The sequence below is a fragment of the Callithrix jacchus genome, chromosome 17, assembly GCF_049354715.1.
Source record: "Callithrix jacchus isolate 240 chromosome 17, calJac240_pri, whole genome shotgun sequence".
Lineage (NCBI taxonomy): Eukaryota > Metazoa > Chordata > Mammalia > Primates > Cebidae > Callithrix > Callithrix jacchus.
Genome location: NC_133518.1, coordinates 76,232,948 through 76,251,679, shown reverse-complemented (window position 1 = coordinate 76,251,679; position 18,732 = coordinate 76,232,948). Strand labels below are relative to the sequence as shown.

General features: G+C 49.0%; 1 protein-coding gene across 10 annotated transcripts in view; it reads right to left on the bottom strand.

The window, feature by feature from the left end:
- The window catches only part of XYLB (xylulokinase), a 75,536-nt gene that overhangs the window by 35,905 nt on the left and 20,899 nt on the right, over positions 1-18,732 (bottom strand). For 8 of the 10 annotated variants that reach the window (XR_013528756.1, XR_004736092.3, XR_013528758.1 and 5 more), the window contains exons 8-15: positions 18,266-18,338; positions 16,395-16,513; positions 13,843-13,924; positions 12,170-12,210; positions 11,471-11,586; positions 10,499-10,614; positions 9,748-9,821; positions 7,403-7,499 (exon numbers count right to left, since the gene is read on the bottom strand). Coding sequence is in view for 4 of the 10 variants with exons in the window: in XM_078354657.1 (XP_078210783.1) it covers positions 7,403-7,499; positions 9,748-9,821; positions 10,499-10,614; positions 11,471-11,586; positions 12,170-12,210; positions 13,843-13,924; positions 16,395-16,513; positions 18,266-18,338 (718 nt within the window). In the remaining 6 variants the exon portion in view is untranslated. The remainder of the gene's footprint in view (positions 1-7,402; positions 7,500-9,747; positions 9,822-10,498; positions 10,615-11,470; positions 11,587-12,169; positions 12,211-13,842; positions 13,925-16,394; positions 16,514-18,265; positions 18,339-18,732) is intronic. The other 2 variants (XR_013528757.1, XM_078354658.1) reach the window with 1 other exon arrangement.

The following is an 18,732-nucleotide window of genomic DNA, read 5'->3' as shown; positions in this document are numbered from 1 at the left end:
AGAGATAGAGAAATGAGACAGACAAATGAGAGATAGAGAAATGAGACAGACAACTGAGAGGTAGAGAAATGAGACAGACAACTGAGAGGTAGAGAAATGAGACAGACAACTGAGAGGTAGAGAAATGAGACAGACAACTGAGAGGTAGAGAAATGAGACAGACAACTGAGAGGTAGAGAAATGAGACAGATAAATGAGAGACAGAGAAATGAGACAGACAACTGAGAGGTAGAGAAATGAGACAGACAACTGAGAGACAGAGAAATGAGACAGACAAATGAGAGACAGATAAATGAGACAGACAACTGAGAGGTAGAGAAATGAGACAGACAACTGAGAGATAGAGAAATGAGACAGACAAATGAGAGACAGAGAAATGAGACAGACAACTGAGAGGTAGAGAAATGAGACAGACAAATGAGAGACAGAGAAATGAGACAGACAACTGAGAGGTAGAGAAATGAGACAGACAACTGAGAGACAGAGAAATGAGACAGACAAATGAGAGACAGAGAAATGAGACAGACAACTGAGAGGTAGAGAAATGAGACAGACAAATGAGAGACAGAGAAATGAGACAGACAACTGAGAGATAGAGAAATGAGACAGACAAATGAGAGATAGAGAAATGAGACAGACAACTGAGAGGTAGAGAAATGAGACAGACAAATGAGAGACAGAGAAATGAGACAGACAACTGAGAGATAGAGAAATGAGACAGACAAATGAGAGATAGAGAAATGAGACAGACAACTGAGAGATAGAGAAATGAGACAGACAACTGAGAGGTAGAGAAATGAGACAGAGAAATGAGAGACAGAGAAATGAGACAGACAACTGAGAGACAGAGAAATGAGACAGACAACTGAGAGGTAGAGAAATGAGACAGACAACTGAGAGATAGAGAAATGAGACAGACAAATGAGATATAGAGAAATGAGACAGACAACTGAGAGGTAGAGAAATGAGACAGACAACTGAGAGGTAGAGAAATGAGACAGACAAATGAGATATAGAGAAATGAGACAGACAAATGAGAGATAGAGAAATGAGACAGACAAATGAGAGACAAAGATAGCTGCAACGCAGAGAACTGTCGAAACCTGACATCCAAAGTTTACAATAAAGTCCTGCAAATCAATAAGAGAAAGACAGAAAAACGGGAAAGGATGTGCACTGCCAATTCACAGAGGAAGAAACCAGAGTTACAAAGAGCTGTTCAAAATCATTATTAACTGGCCAGGAGCGGTGGTGCATGCCTGTAATCCTAGCACTTTGGGAGGCCAAGGCGGGTGGGTCACCTGAGGTCAGGAGTTCAAGATCAGCCTGGCCAACATGGTGAAATCCTGTCTCCCCTAAAAATACAAAATTTTCTGGGCATGGCGGTGGGCACCTGTAATCCCAGCTACTAGGAAGGCTGAGTAAGGAAAATCGTTTGAACTCGGGAGGTGGAGGTTGAAGCGAGCCAAGATTGTGCCATTGCACTCCAGCCTGGGCAAAAAGAGAAAAACTTCATCTCAAACAAAACAAAACAAAACAAAATCATCATTAATTAAGAAAACACAAATTAAACTGACACTGAGATGCCAGTTTGCACCCATCAGATTGGCAACAGATTTAAAGGTGGTTTCTGTGAAGAGTTGGTGGGGATATGGGAAAACAGAAACCCTCATGAAGTGCTGCTAAGAGTACACGGCTGACTCTAGGACAGCAGGGTACAGGTCTCAAGCCCCTTCCCTCCATCCCTGACACTGGAGCAGCAGCAGAATTTGTCCCCAGGCTAAAGTAAAGACTTGCTCATTAGCGAAAGTGAGCTACTAGCTGCGGAGGGTGCATGGGGGGCTGAGAGAAAGGAACTTGAAATGACAGAGCCCCCACAGCAGGCATGGAGACGAACATGGAAAGTAGCTCCACTCATCACAGGAAAAGCTGGATTCCTCTTCCAACCAGATTAAAACCCTGCTTATTCTGGGTTGGCTGATTCTTTTCATGAGGGATTGTTCCGCATATTGTGGAATCTTCAGCAGCATCCCTGGAATGCTATGTCCTCACATGGCTCAAAAGCAGAAAATGGTGAACTCACTCCTGAAAGCACTTTTATTGTGGTATTAATACATAAGAGCCCTCATGACCTAAACAGCTTCTGTTAGGCCCATCTCTCAACACTGTCACATTGGGGATTAAGTTTCTAACGTGAATTTGCGGAGACCCGGTCAGGCCATAGCAAATGGATAAATTGTCATATAATCATGTGATAGAATACCATGGTGCAATGAAAATTAACAGCTAGGCACATTAACATGGATGAATTCATAAACATGACATTGAGCTAAAGCAGCAGGTCACAACACATGTAGTATAATTCCATATATTATGAAGTTCAGAAAGGGCAAAATGAAACAATGTATTTAAAGGAATGTATACACAGCTGGCAAAACCATAAAGAACTCCAGGGAAATTATAATATAAAAATCGAGATAGAAATTATATTGGCAGAGGAGAAGATGAGGATACAGTGGAAGAGGAGCACAGCAAGCTTCTAAGGTTCTAGTTCTAGCAATGTTCTCGTTTCTTTTTCTTCTTTCCCTTTCTTCCTTCCTTCCTTCCTTCCTCTTTCTTTCTCTTCTTTTCTTTTCTTCTTTGACAAAGTCTTGCTCTGTCACCCAGTCTGGAGTGCAGTGGGGTGATCTTGGCTCACTGCAACCTCCGCCTCCCAGGTTCAAGTAACTCTCCCGCCTCAGCCTTCCGAGTAGGCTACAAGCGTCCACAACTATGCCTGGCTAATTTTTGTATTTTTAGTAGTGATAGGGTTTCACCATATTGGCCAGGCTGGTCTCAAACTCCTGACCTCAAGCAATCTGCCTGCCTCTGCCTCTGCCTCCCAAAGTGCTCAGATTACAGGTGTGAGCCACAGTGCCTGGCTGATGTTCTATTTCTTAACCTGAGTGCTAATCATCAAATGTTGATTTATTGATCTGTTTTATAATTAGCTGTCAGATACATATATTCTACGGTATAAATGATATTTTTCACAATAAACTGACTAAGCATAGTGGCTCGTGCCTGTAATCCTAGCACTTCGGGAGGCCGAGACAGGAAGAGGATTGCTTGAGCCTAGGAATTTGAGACCAACCTGGACAAGATAGTAAGACCCTGTTCCTACAAAAGTTAGCAGGCGTGATGGTGCATGCTTGTGGTCCCAGCTCTCGAGAGGTTGAAGTGGAAGGATTGCGTGAGCCCAGGATGTCGAGGCGGCAGTGAGCCATGATCACTCCATTGTACTCTGTCCTGGGTGCATTTCTGCCTGACAAAGTGAGACTGTCTCTAAAATATATATATATAAGGCTGGGCACAGTGGCTCACACCTGTAATCCCAGCACTTGGGGAAGCGAGGTGGGAGGATCACCTTAGGTCAGGAGTCTGAGAGCAACCTGGACAACCTGGCAAAACCCCATCTCTACTAAGAATACAAAAATCAGCCAGGTGTGATGGTGGGACCTGTAGTCCCAATTACTCGGGAGACTGAGGCAGGAGGATTGCTTGAGCCCCAAGGGCAGAGGCTGCAGTGAGCTGAGAATGCACAACTGCGCTCCCTCCTGGGCCACAGAGCAGGCAAAACTCCATCTCAAAATAAATAGTAAAATAATAACAGTAAACCTTAGTGTAATAAAAGACAGTTCCACTTCCAGCTAAGGTGGTGGTGGTCAAGAAAGAACACACTTGAGCTGTAAGAGTGACAGAATGGAATAAACCACAACCCAGGCATCATCCTTTTGTTTGAAGGTATCAAAAAATTATAAATTCAGGAAGTCTAAATAAAATACATTCCAGAATGAGACGAGCCCTTAAGTGCTGACTCATACCTGCAGCATGGGAGACATGAAGAAGTAAGACTCTATGGGCAGATAAACTTTTCTAGAAAAGAAAAGCAACCACGTTTAGGCTGGCGTGGAGGACTGAAATCTGGAAGAGTGCCCGATATAGAGCTAGTGCCTTCACCCACCGATTGTCTCCAATGACCTACGGTGGAAGCAGTGATGTAGAAGTGCGGGAGGGGCTGGAAAACAGGGAAAAAGCTCTGTACTCTCAGTGCTTAGGTCCCAAAGACTTGGTGGAGGGAGGGGCCTGATCCTGCTGATCCTGATCTCAAGACACTGCAGCAGCTGCTGAACTAAAACTAACTAGAGGCCGGGCGCGGTGGCTCAAGCCTGTAATCCCAGCACTTTGGGAGGCCGAGGCGGGTGGATCACGAGGTCAAGAGATCGAGACCATCCTGGTCAACATGGTGAAACCCCGTCTCTACTAAAAATACAAAAAATTAGCTGGGCAAGGTGGCGCGTGCCTGTAATCCCAGCTACTAGGGAAGCTGAGGCAGGAGAACTGCCTGAACCCAGGAGGCGGAGGTTGCGGTGAGCCGAGATCACGCCACTGCACTCCAGCCTGGGTGACAAGAGCAAAACTCCATCTCAAAAAAAAACCTAACTAGAGTGGCAACCCAGTACTGATCCAACCCCTGATTAAACAAAAAAGACCAACACCTCACCCTTACTTCCTGATAGAAGGGCAAGCCTTTCCTGCAGGTAAACATTGGCTATTTATTTAACAAGTGCATGTGAATCTGTAATTTTGAAAATTAGCCACTTTAGTCAACACTGTACTTTTAAACACAATGTACAGCATTCGACCAAAATTAAATTGCATTTTAAGAAGCAGGAAATGGAAGTAAAATAGTAAATGGAAGCAGACCTCTGATTAATTATAATATAAAGTCAGAGGAAAAGATGGACAAAATGGTTAAAATACAAAAAAATTACAGCAGAGAAATAAGAAAATATAAAAGAATGAAATGGAAATTCTAGAACTAGAAAAAATATAATATCCAAAATGAATTTGTTAGATAGACTTAATAGCAGACTGCATACAGCAGAAGCATGAATGAAAAGAAGTGTGATAGAAATTGTCCATCTGAAGGCTGGGTGTGGTGGCTCATGCCTGTAATCCCATCACTTCGGGAGGCCAAGGCAGGCAGATCACCTGAGGTCAGGATTTTGAGACCACCAGCCGGCCCACATGGTCAAACCTGGTCTCTAGAAAAAATACTAAAAATAAGCTGAATGTGGTGGTGTTCATGTGTAGTCCCTGCAACTCAGGAGTCTGAGGTAGGAGAATCCCACTTGAGCCTGGGAGGCGGACGTTGCAGTAAGCCAAGATCACGCCACTGCACTGCATCCTGGGAAAGAAAGAAAGAGAGAGACAGCGAGAGAAGGAAGGAAGGAAGGAAGGAAGGAAAGGAAGGAAGGAAGGAAGGAAGGAAGGAAGGAAGGAAGGAAGGAAGGAAGGAAGGACAAAAGAAACAAAGAAAGAGAAAAGAGAGAGAGAGAAAGAGTCCAACTGAAGCAGGGAGAGAGAAAAAATTTAAAAAATAAGAGAACAGAGAGTCAAAGTCCCATGGGGCAACAGCAAATGTGTAACTGACGTCCAGAGGAAAGGAAAGAGGGAAGAGGGAAAAATAAATATTTGAAGAACTAATGGCTAAGAATTGCCCAAAATTGATGAAATACATAAACTCACAAATCCAAGAAACTCAGTGAATCACAAGGAGGAAAAATTCAAAATAATTTAAAACACCCCATACTTAGGTATATTATAATCAAACTGCTGAAAATCAAAGGTAAATAGACAAATTTTAAATCAGAGAAGAAAACTCCATTACATTGAGAAGAACAACACTAAGAATGACGGCTAATGTTTCTCATCTGAAACATGAGAAGACTAGAAAACAATGAAATGACATTTTCGAAGTGCTGAAAGTAAAAAGTGCCAACCTAGAATTCCACAACAGAAAACATTCTTTTTTTTTTTTTTTTTTTTTTTTTTGAGACGGAGTTTCGCTCTTACTACCCAGGCTGGAGCGCAATGGCGCGATCTCGGCTCACCGCAACCTCCGCCTCCTGGGTTCAGGCAATTCTCCTGCCTCAGCCTCCCAAGTAGCTGGGATTACAGGCACGCACCACCATGCCCGGCTAATTTTTTGTATTTTTCTTAGAGACGGGGTTTCACCATGTTGACCAGGATGGTCTCAATCTCTTGACCTCGTGATCCACCCGCTTCGGCCTCCCAAAGTGCTGGGATTACAGGCTTGAGCCACCGCACCCGGCCTAATGGGTACTTTTACAGTATCTGTTTACTCAGTGGATTCAAAGGTATAAAAATATATTACATAGAACTTGGATTGTCCATATAGTATCATAGGAAGGCCCTCAAGCAAAGCAGCTTCACTATCTTCTCTAGTGACAACAGCTATATCCCAGAGGGACAAATACATCTTAGAAACCTGGACTCTATGGGTGGCCAGTCCAAACTCCTTACAGATCCCCAGACCATTCCAACGCCATCTGAAAGGGGAACTCACTGACCTCCTAAAGCTGATTATTCTATAGTTCAAGTTCTCAGAAATCCCTTTCTCCTCCTTTTGCCTCCCCCAGTCGTGGGTCTGCCCTCTCCGTGCCACTGCTATGGTTTGAATATGTATCCCTCCAAAACTCATGTTGAAGCTTTATCTCCAATGTGGCGTATTGAAAGATGGGACCTTTAAGGAGATTGGGTCACGAGGGCTCTATGGGTGGGTTAATCCATTCATAGGTCAACAGATGAATAGGTTAATGGATTAACGGCTTATCATGGGAATGGGACTGGTAGCTTTATGAGAAGAGGAAGGGAGACCTAAGCTAGCCCTGTACCTCACCATGCAATGCCCTGTACCTCCTCAGGACTCTGCAGAGAGCCCCACTAGCAAGCAGGCCCTCATCAGATATGGCCCCTCAACCTTGGGTTTCTCAGCCTCCATAATTGTAAAAAATAAACTCCTTTTCTTATAAATTACCCAGGATCAGGTATTCTGTTATAAGCAATAGAAAATTAACTAAGACATCAGTCTCCTGAGTTTTGGCAGTCGTACCAAATCGCCCTCACCTTCTTCCCTGTCCAAGCTAAAAGACCTACAGTATGTCCCAGAGGCAATGGAATGTGGTCAGGCTGGAAGGCCAAGCTTCAGTCATGTCCCCAGACCTTCCACTGCCTATGTCCTTGGAGTCCAGAGCTCAGAAAAGCTTGTTTGCAGCTTGGAGCTTAGGGTTACAGAGAGACGCTTCCCAAGCCCTTCAGGTCCTAGTCAAAAGGTCAGGCTATTGTGGACACAGCTGAGAAGCAGGAACAACCTGCCTGCTGGTCTATGCCTGCCTGCGCTTTCTCACCCCACCCCCAAGGCAGGCTCCACCTCCCTCCTGCACAAGGTCCCCAGGAAGAAAACTTCAGTAGACATTGCCCCGCTAGCCCTGGCCCCTCGGTGTGAGCTGGTCCTGAGCCGCCATCCCAGGACACACGCCGCCAGTGGCTCACTTACTGACTCGATAGCCCAGGCCTTCTGCATGAATCCTCTTGGCCATGAATTGTCCTTCAATCAGTGCTCGAACCTCCATATCCCCAGGGAATGCTGAGACCTGTCTCCAGGAAAAGGTGGGCACAGAATAAGGAACTCTCATTATCTGTGTGTGTGTGTGTGTGTGTGTGTGTGTGTGCATGCACGCATATGATCTTTTTAAACAACAGCCCAGATTTGAAACTCACAGCCGGGCTCTCTAACCACTACCTTTGCCTGTCACAGACACTCACACAAACACACTACCCAAGCACACAGCTCATAGCCTCACATGCCTGTCACTTTGAAGAATCAGAGACATTACAGAATTCAGTCTTAGGCAGCTGAGGATTCAAGTTCTGTCTACCATTCAGCTCTGCAATCTTCAGTAAGTTACATTAGTCTTACTATCATTCTTTTTCTCAATAAAACAGAGGTAATAGTGGCGCCTGTTTTGTAGGGTTGTTATAATGATCAGATTAGACAACAGAGCCTGGAAAATGCAGTACATATAGATAAGTGAGAGCCATGAGCGTATCCTGAGATCTCACCCCTGTGGCATGTCCCCCAAGCTAGCACTGATGACCAGCAATGCCAGGCTCACCCCTGCTTCTCTGGCACCTGAGACCAATGCCAGAACCTGCCACTGCCCCCTCATGAACAGCTGCACTCTAACCTTACTGACCTTCTTCTAGTTCCCAAGCTGCTCCCCCTGCCTGGAAGTCCATCCTACTCTTTCCATGGTGAGATGCTGAGTACATTCAGGTCTCAACCTAAAGACCACCTTCTCAGAGAGACCCAGGCCTGACCACCCTTCACCCAGGGTATGTCTCCAGCCTGCCCACCCCCGCTTTCCCTTGTGGCATTCTGTTCTTCTGCTCCCTAGCCTCAGCACCTGCTCCATTCATGTACGTGCTCATTCCCCTGTCCACTGTCCCTCTCCCTCCTAGACAGCAGGCTCTGGAGAGCAAGGCCACTGATGTCTTGTTCTCCTTTGTGTCCCTGGTGACTGGCACCAATCATACATATCTGTTGGTTGAATGAATGAATGAAGAACACTACTCTCTCCTTGACAAATCTAGGATTCACATGTATAAAAGAGAGAGCAGGCATTGCTTCTCACTCTAACAAAAGAAAGCAAACTGGTCCCCCATCAGAAGATTGAGACGAACTTCCTACTTTATACAAAGCATTTCATTCAAAATCCAACATGTAGTGCCATCATCTGCCCTTGAATCCAACGCCAACTCTGACGGTCACAGTTCCTAGACAGAGGGTCTTACATAAATCCCCCATTTCCTGGGGTCAGAAACATCTCTCAGGTACAACCCAAAACGTGGTGATGACTCTCCAGTGACTACCTAACAGCAATGTCAATTTTGAGCAGCAAGAACCAATTAAATCCTTCCTGGGAAAGGTCGCATGATGGAGGAGAAAGAAAACAGCAGCTTCAGAGCCAGAGAGAACTGGGTTGAGCCCCTCCACCACCTATGACCTTGTGACTCTGGGCAAATTGTTTAGCCTGACCCTCTGTATCACGACTTCTCTGTCTGGAAAGAGGATCAATAGTGCCTACCTCAAAGAATTGCTTTGAAAAGTAAAGGACAGCTGGGAATGGTGGCTCATACCTGTAATCCCAGGACTTTGGAAGGCTGAGGCGGGCGGATCACTTGAGGTCAGGAGTTCAAGACCAGCCTGGCCAACATGGAGAAACCCCATCTCTACTAAAATACAAAATTTAGCTGGCGTGGCAGCTCACATCTATAATCCCAGCTACTTGGGAGGCTGAGTCAGGAGGATCATTTGAACCCGAGAGGTGGAGGTTGCAATGAGCCGAGATTGTGCCACTGCACTCCAGTGTGGGCAACAGAGCGAGACTCTGTCTCAAAAGAAAAAAAAAGTAAATGAGGAAGGTATAGAAAACCACGAGCACAATGCCTGGCACCAAACAGGCCTCAATAAATGTGAGTACCTCCCAGTCCCAGAGGCTCTTTCAACCAGGAGGAAATTCAGGATCTCAAAATCCATGAGTTATTTATGGGTGTAGGATAAAACTTCCCAAGGAAATAAGCTCTTTCAGCGTTAGCATTTGTTAAGCTGAAGAGAACTCTCAGGTTTTCTGCATCCCTCCTTGAGGGAAAGGGCAGTGCCTATCCTAGTTGCTGAAGGCCCCCCAGGCTCTGGAATGCACCCTGGCACACCACAAGTGTGTGTATCAGTGGATGAGTGAATGAATGAAGTCCCTACAAGTAACATAATTTGATAGGCAATTGTTAAATTCAACCTCACAAGTGGAGCCAATGTAACTCCAATACCAACAGCACACGTACCTTGCGCTTTTCTGTGTTAAACCTATGACGTCCAATAATTTCAGGGGTGATCTCCATTACATCAAAATAAAAACCTGAAATAAAACCAGGAAGATATCAGCTGTCATTAGTCAAAAAACAAAAGATCGGCTTTTCAACAGACTTAGAACAGGGCTAAATGACCCCATATCCTTGGGTTGCCTGGCTCTCTTTCATCCCCCGATGAGACCTGTGAATATTCCCAGTTCCTTTTCTCCAACAGGATAGAAGGGAACCAGAAAGCCCTGAGCTAGCTTTTCTCAGAGACAATTCTTCCTGCTCTCACCTGGCAGCCTGGAACAAGAAGCAGCTGCCCAGCCAATCCTAAAGTCCAACACAGGTTTGACCAAGGGAGGCACGGCCCCTCCCTGCTCAGGCCTGCCTAGACACTGGGCACTTTTCCTTGTGCCTGGGGCAGAGGGCTGTGAACGGGGATGCACCAGGGTAGAGGCTGCCCTCTCTGATGCTGTCACCAGGGGCTGGGAGGGGACAGAAGATACAGCAATGGCCTAATCTCTGCTCAGAGTGGAAGCCAAGGACAGCCGTACAGCCCCACCCTCGCTCAGAGCACAGGGTCCATACCAGACTGTAGGACCTGCGTAACAGCAATGCAGACAGACAGAACTCGCTGGACTTCTCCATGGCCCTCCTCTCCCCCAGCTCATGGGGCCCCAGGCACCTCGAGCAGTAGCTGCTGACCCCTCACAGGCCTGGGCATCCCCAGCCAGCCTACCCAGGTTTCCACCGTTGCCCATCTCTGTGGACTGCAGTGCCTTAGAGAACTCGCTCCAAGAACAGGACGCGAACTCATCGCGGATCTTCTCTCTCATGAGGGAGCCATTTTTAAAGCTGCAGAAGAGGGCACAGCTCTGAGTAAGGGAGCTGGTGTTTGCTGACTGGACCCATGAGTTTCAGTGAGGAGACCCAGGCAGAGGAACTGCAGGTCAGGCTGGACCACAACCCCCAGGCAGTGCACAGCAGGCTCTGAAACTTAGGCATCAAAGGCTCTTCCTCAGATTCCAGGTCCCTGAATGTCCCTGGGAGGTGCCAAAAACATCCTTGTCTTGGGCTGTTTACAGAGGAAGCTGACATAGAGGAGCCCCAGGTAGGGACAGAAAGCTTGGGTTCTGCACATTCTACCATATGCACAATGAGACAGGGCAGGCTGGACTAACTAGCCACATTTGCCAACAGTTCTTAGGGCGTAGGAGCTCAGAAACCATCTCCCTCAGGAGCTTTGAATGGGTCTCCAAAGGCCTGTGGTCAGAGCACAGAGCATGTCCCTTCCATGAGAGCCGTTGGAAGGCAGGACGTCTTCTCCGCCATTTGCTGAGGGTCCACCACATGGCAGACAGGCCACAGCAACAATGTGAGGTAAATGCTCTTACCCCCCCCATCTCATGAGGAAAGTGTGGCTCAGACATGCCACGCTATGGAGTTGGCCCAAGGTCACACAGGTATTGGTGGTGAGGATAGGATTTGAACCTGGGTTGGGAGGACTCAGGGTCTTGGACTATTCCTCACGCAGCTCTGCTGTCAGCAAGAGTCAGTGAGTCCCTGGGGGTCTCAGCTGCCCAACAGAGCCTGGAAAAGTGGAGGGAGTCATTCCAGAGCTTAGTGGAATGACTTGGGGTCCTCAAGATGGCGCCAGATCTGCCTGCATCTCCTCACCCAGTGAATGGTGCCAGCTAACACCCAGACTCACCACAGGAGCGCCATGTAGTGCTGGGGGTCAACCGGGTTGCAGAAGATGTGGCCTTCCAGGGCGGGCATGGGCTCTTGGAGCCAGAGAAACAGGGTGTCACTGGTGCCCAGGCTGACCTGGAAAGAGATGGGCAGAGCTGAGGCGCCTTGGGCTTTGCCCACACATGCTGCCCTCTGCCCACCTTGACCCCGTCACTTCGCTCCTCATGCTGCAGACCTCAGATGCAAGGCCACTTTCTCAGAGCCCCTTCTGACCCTTCCACACCAGAGGAACCAGGAGCCAGCTCCCCAGGTGCAGATCCCATGGGTCTCCTGTGCTGATCTCACAACTGCATCTAAATAACGATTTGGGTGATAGTTGGCTCCCCACACGACTTTCCCACTAGAAGTAGGAAGGCCTGAGTTATGTCTTCCTTATTAATCTGGGCTGCTCCTAGCCCTCTGGCCCCACGTCTGACCCTCTGCTGCTGCACTCACTAAGACTGGCCACTGTGAAGCAGGCAGGGGTCCTGCCCATGCAGCAAAGAACAATGACCTTCTGAGAAAGATGTGCACCCCCTTCCCCTCCCTCCCCTGCCTCTGGGGCCAGCAGACACTCTGATAAGTAGCAGACATGCTGCTGGGACCCAGATCCTGGTGCTACTTTTCAGAGTGTGGGTGTGAGTGTGGAAACCGAAAGAGCCAATGGGAAGTCACTTACCGCAATGTCGCCTTCCTCCAATCTCATGCCTGCCAGCGACGCTGAGAATGGGAGGGGAGCTCCTGGTTAGCTGGGGAGCCACGTGGGAACCACAAAGCAAACCACAGGGCTCTCTAGGCAGGAGCACAGCCTCCACCTCCAACTCCCACCCACACCCTAGGGTGGAGGCAGAAGCAGGGGAGCTGAGCGCCCCGGAGGCCCTAAGAGGTCACAGAGGTCAGGGGGTGGAGTCTCTGTGAGCAGGGCCTCTGATGTGAGCTGTGAAGTCTCTTCCCTGAAGGGGTCCAAACGTCCCTCCACTGTCAGGTACTCCCGGGAGTAGAGAACCAAGGAGGCCAAGACCCCAAGGATATACACAGCAGGAAAAGATAAAGGTGGTGATGGAAAAGCCGGGGCTTAGCTTATGTTCCCTGTCTGTGCCCTGCCTTAGACACGAGGCCCACAGCAGGAGTCTTAAAAAAAAAAAAAAAAAAAAAGATATAAAGGTGAGGTCTGACTCTGCTGCCCAGGCCGGAGTACAGTGGCATGATCATAGCTCACCATAGCCTCCAACTCCGGGATCATGCAATCCTCCCACCTCAGCCTCCCGAGTAGCTAAGACTACAGGTGCACACCAGCATACCTGGCTCACAACAGCAATCTCTTTCTGCCTTGTTTGCTGAAGTGCCCCAGCGCCGAAAGAAGGCCTGGCACATAAGAGGCATTCACTAAATGCCGAGTGACTAATCATGTGAGCAAAGGTGAAACGGGAGTGAGGACAGGCGCACTCACACACTGCCACTGAGGTTCCATCAGCAGCGTGTGTGTCAGAAGCCTTGGATCCAGAGATCCCACCTTTGAGAACCTACCCTGTAACAACAGAGAGACAAGACCGAATGTGCATCTCGACACTGTCTGCACTACCCAAACACTGAAGCAACACCAACCGCCATCCGTAAGGGACCAGTGAGATAATGCTGGGATGGCGGAACTCTAGACAACTGTTAAAATGAGGAAGGTGCTGCCCATGTTGATTAGAAGAAACAATGCTTACTATGAGCACAGAAAGAAGACTGAAAGGACAGAAATTAACCTTTCTAATTACCGTTAAAATTCACCCTTCTAGTTAGGGTTAAATGTTACCCTACTTGGTGGAGTTGAAAGACTGACTTCTCCTGGGGCAGGGCTGAGAGGCAGCAGTTAAGGTGTTATTCAGTGTAGCCCACCTGGCCTTCCTTCAGAGATCCGAGGGCCCTTCCAGGAGTGGCTTCAGGACTACCCAGAGGAGAGGAGGAGGAAGAGAAGAGGCTAGGGAAGGAGATGAGGTGTCTAGATGAGAAACAAGCCATTGCTGCAGATCAAATGACAGGGCAGAGACTTAAAACCACGTCCTAGAGGAAGGGTTGGAGGAACTGAGCTATTCATCTATGGAACAGAAAAGACAGGTTAGGAGCGGGGTGGGCATGACTGCCTTCCTTAATCACTGAGCAGTTTTCACCCGGAGAGAGCAGGCTGACCAGCTCCTGAGGGCAGAGTCAGAGCTAAGCAGGGGCAGGCACAAGGCGTGAGATGGCAGGGTGCGGTGGTGGGGATGACCACAGAAGGCTTCGCCACGAGGCTGGACTGGAACTCTCAATCGTCCAGCCCTGACCCAGTCAGGCTCCCTGGAGAGGGAAACTCCCCGAGATACTCACCTGGGTTGTCCCCAGTGAAAGCCACCACTTTGCATCCTGGAGGAAATCCGTAGCGCTGGACGTAGAAGGAAGAAATGGCTCCCTGAGGGACGGGGACAAAGTGAGGGTGCTCTGTTGAGGTGAACCCTGCCTGCCCAGCACAGCCACCCAGCCCTCAGGCCACGAGAATGTTACAGGCTCCAGGCCACCAGTGCTGAAGGAATCTTCTGCAGAGCCAGGAGTCACATCACGCCCTGTCATGAACTGGGAGTGTCCCTCCTGTTCACAGTTCGCCAGAGGAGCCCAGGGCAGGTTTGGAACCATGAGCATGAGCTCCTCTCAAAAACTGCTGATCTTGAGATTTCAGGTAGTAGGGACAGACCAACCCCAACTTTGTGCTTGCTTTATAAGCTCCAAATTCCAGATATAGCATTAAACAAAAAAAATAGGTAACAGGACACCAGTAAGCAAACTCATGGGAGCAGATCACGCCTCGCACACTCGGTCTATCACCCCGCGCCTGGATTAACAACAATCGGGCGTGAAGTGCAGAGAACAGTGTTCTAAGGAAAGTAACCGAAAAGGCGGTGTGCAGGGAGTGCTATCTGGGTACCACCTTCAAAAAGAGGGAGGACGAAGAACATGGGTCCTGCCTGGTCCCCCCACACGACACCTGTGTGACAAATGAAAATGCCTTTTCAGAGTCAGCGCTGCTTGTCTGCACAGGCTCCTTCTTGGAGGCATGTGTTCTTGCATAAGGCAAGCAAAGCCTGCTCTGAATTTCACATTCAACTAAAAGCCATGTGTGGACTTGCCAGTCCCGGTGGCTTGGCTGTTTTCTGTCTGCCCTTCCTCTGTCTTTCTGAGCTGTCCTCCGTCTGGGTCTTGCGCTGTCAGCTTCCACAGGGCCGCGTGGCTCTTCCTCCAGCTCCATGCACTGGCCTCATGGCACACTTTGAATGCTGATGGCACGTGGTTCTTCCTCCAGCTCCACGCACTGGCCTCATGGCACACTTTGGATGCTGATGGCACGTGGCTCTTCCTGCAGCTCCACGCACTGGCCTCAGGGCACACTTTGGATGCTGATGGCACATGGCTCTTCCTCCAGCTCCACGCACTGGCCTCATGGCACACTTTGGATGCTGATGGCACTTGGCTCTTCCTCCAGCTCCATGCACTGGCCTCAGGGCACACTTTGGATGCTGATGGCACGTGGCTCTTCCTCCAGCTCCATGCACTGGCCTCATGGCACACTTTGGATGCTGATGGTTTGGCTTTGATGTTCTGCCGCATGGTGCCAAGGCAGTTTTCAGCATGTCAGTGTGAATCACACAAGAAAAATGGCTGAGCGTGGTGGTTCACACCTGTAATCCCAGCACTTTGGGAGACTGAGGCAGGAGATTTGCCCGGTCTGGGCAAACATAGTGAGACCCTGTCGCTACCAAAATAAAAAAATTAGCCGTGCATGCTAGTGCATGCCTGTAGTCCCAGCTACTTGGAAGCTGAGGGAGGATCATTTGAGCGCAGGATTTGGTGGTTGCAGTGAGCTATGATCATGCCGCTGCACTCCTTGGGTGACAGGGTGAGACTCTGCCTCTAATAAGAAAACAAAAGTGCTTCCGTGGCTGAGACTCCCAATGCAGGGTACTCACAGCAGCCCCTCCTCCATATGGCCCAAGACTCCCAGCTCCACGACTCCCTCCAGGCTTCAGGGTGCCCTGTCCCTTCTTCACACCAACACTCTGTCCCACCCAGAGTTCTTTCTGGTCGTTCTGGCTCTGTGGCAAGCATTTTCCACCAAAGGGCCCCAGGGGCAGGACCCAGGTCTCTCTCTGTCTCCACTCCGTTGTCCCCACAGGACAGCCAAGAACAGGGCTGGCCAACCAGGATACACCAGGACATTCACAGCCCGTGTCCACTGCAAACGGATGGGGCCGCTGTGATGGGTAAGTGTTTTTCCATTACCCGTGGGAACAGGCACTGTCTTAAGGGCTTTAGACATATTAACTCACCTAATTTGCACAACAGCCCTATAAGATGAATAGCATCATTCCCTTTGATCCAGATGAGCAAATCACACAAAGTCACAGAGCTGGTGGAAACAGGACTCAGTCCCAGGCGGTCCAGTGCCAGGGTCTGTGCTGCACCAGCCCTGCTGTTATTTCTTTCTATTTTCCCCAAGGCTGCCTCCTTCAAGCTTCACTGGTAGTCCCTAGTCCTAGAACCTCAGCACTCTGCATTTTTTCTTTAGCTGTGCCATCACTTGCCATTTTTATCCCTATTCTAATAAATTTCTAGAGGAATTTTCCAAAGTCTCCCCGACCATAAGACAGTAATCTATACATATCTATACATGCACCTGAGTACCTACTGTGTGCAAGGCACTGATCCAGACAGTGACTTATATCTTAGGCTAAACTGAAGACCCTGCATGTGTATGCCTGTGGGTGAATGAACAAACAAGGGAGTGTGCCGCCTGTATGTGTTTGTGTGTGTGTGCACGTGTGTGCTACAGTGCTTCCCAGGTAGCTGCCTACTCTTAAATCAGCCACATCACCAGAAAGGAGACCTACCACAACTGAGCATGATGGCACTGGTGGGCCAAGCTTCTCCTCTAAATGAGGTGCACAGGAGCCAAGGCAAGCCTGGGACCAGACTTTATCCTGTATGTGCAGCAAATTCATTCCAGATCCTGAGGAAGAAGGAGACAGATGATAGACACATCTTGAAAACGGACCTTTTGTGAAAATGCACAAATCTGGCAGAGGGCAGATAATTATCTTGCCACAACTTGTACCTGGAGCTCTCCCTTCATGGAATGTATGCACGCTTGTGTTTTTCTGGAACCAGAGAACCAGAGGCCAGAGAGGCTCTTGGCAACAGATGGCATCGCACCTCCTCTAAATATTCCTCATCGGCTCAAACACTACAGTCAGCTTGGAAATCTGCTGCTCAAAGACCTCCCAGCGGGGCTGGAACTACACACTGACCAGGAACCACTCTCCATGTCCCTTAGATTTCCAAGTCAGCCCCCAGGGATTTCTCGGTCTAATTGACTTTCCAAAAAAAGCTCTCAGATTCCTCTAAACTTCCTCCTGGTCACTGAGATCAACCTGCTAGCTCTTTCCCAAAACATCCTCCCTCTCCCAAGGCTTCCCTAAGGATGGGAAAGGAGAGAAAATCCAGAGTATTGGTGGAGAGACCTCCTCCTCCACTGGGCCAAGGTGGAGGCAGGCAGAGGTGGACTGGGATGCTGATGGTGTCACCTGCCCAGGTGAAGTTAGGAGGTGACGTCTCAAGTGAGTGAAGGGGAGTAGAGTGGAGGGCCCAGCTGTGGTTGAGGAACATGAACCTCTGCCATGCCCCCTGGAGCAGCTGTTGCGGTGATCAGTCCTGGGGCAGGTGTGTAGAACACAGGTGGACATGCAGCCTACTCCAAGTCTACTGTTCTATGGAGCGAGCTGTAGGGAGCCCTGTCGCCTCCTCCAGACGGTGAGGGAAGCTTAGCACCGCTCCTTAGCCACTTTCTCTCCTGAAACCAGAATAATGCCTGGCATACACCAGCTCTCAAAAACTTCCCATGAGCTCCCACGAGACTCAGAGCACCCCGGGCTCCATTCTGAAAGCCACATCCACGGGTCTGGGCCCCAGCCCTGCATCCTCCACCCACATTCTATCCACACTCTTCTCACTCTTAGACTCATCCAAGAGTTCCTGAAGCAACCTCCTCCCAGCTTTCCCTCCTCACTGGCACCATCTGCAATTTGTTTTTTTCGGGGTTTTGATTCTAGAAGCTCACAAATCTCTGGAGTTCACCAAATGTGACACAAAAACTTTACTAGCTCCTTGCAGGAGCCAGGCTCCATGATTGCCCCTGCTGATACCCACCTCCTGGTGCTCACCCCTTGTGAGGTTCCCCACAACACCATACTGGCTCAAGTGTACCTAGTGTGTGACTAGTAAGATAGGACTCGGCAGCTTCTGCATGGCTTCTCCCCATCTCCTCCCTCCCTCTCTGAAGTGTCACTAATAGCCTCATAAAGAAGCCCACATGTGAGGAACTGAGGCCTCCTGCCTGTAGTCCTGTGTGTGATGCTGGAAGTGGATCCTCGGCCCCAGTTGAGCCTTCAGATGACTGCAGCCCCGGCTGCTGGCTTGACTGCCACCTTGTGGGAGATCCTGAGCCAGCATCTCCCAGCTAAGCTGCCCCCACATTCCTGGCTCTCCAACACCAGGTGAGAAAATAAACACAGTGGTCTTCAGCTGCTAAGTATTAGGGTCATTTGTTATGTGGCAAAAAATAATGAATACACTCCCTTCCTGGCAATAGATGACAGGGCTACAAGACTGGCACCTACTTGGGGTAGATGGGGCTCCCGCTGCCTGCATGCCCACATGCCACATGCACGCTGCCCAGGGACCCACCCGAGACCCCGAGGCTCACCATCGCTGTAGTCAATAGGGGAGTAAGAGCCAAGGAACAGGGAAGCGGCAAAGCTACTGACCAAAGAAATTCTCTGTAAAAGAAAGAAGCAGTGAGGCAACTCACTTCCACACACCCTACGCTACTGAATGCTTCTGACACACACACAACACAGAAAAAAGGTTTCCAATTGGACAGGGAAGTGGAAACTTTGAGCAAAAGGCCCAAGTAATAGTGGAGACTATGCATCTCGGATAAGGGCAGCAGGAATACCACGAACAGACTCCTCAGGAGAGCGTTCATTCTCTGCAGCTTCCGATGAGCCATAAAACGGTCAAGTTCAGAAGAGACAAAAAGCAAAAGCCCCATGAGAAAGGGCTTAGGGAAGCTGCCTTTCCATCCAGAATCAACGTTCTGGGGAATGTGTGCCCTCATTTCCTTCCTCTATTTCTCTGGCATTTACTTCTGGTCACAAGGGAAGTGGATGT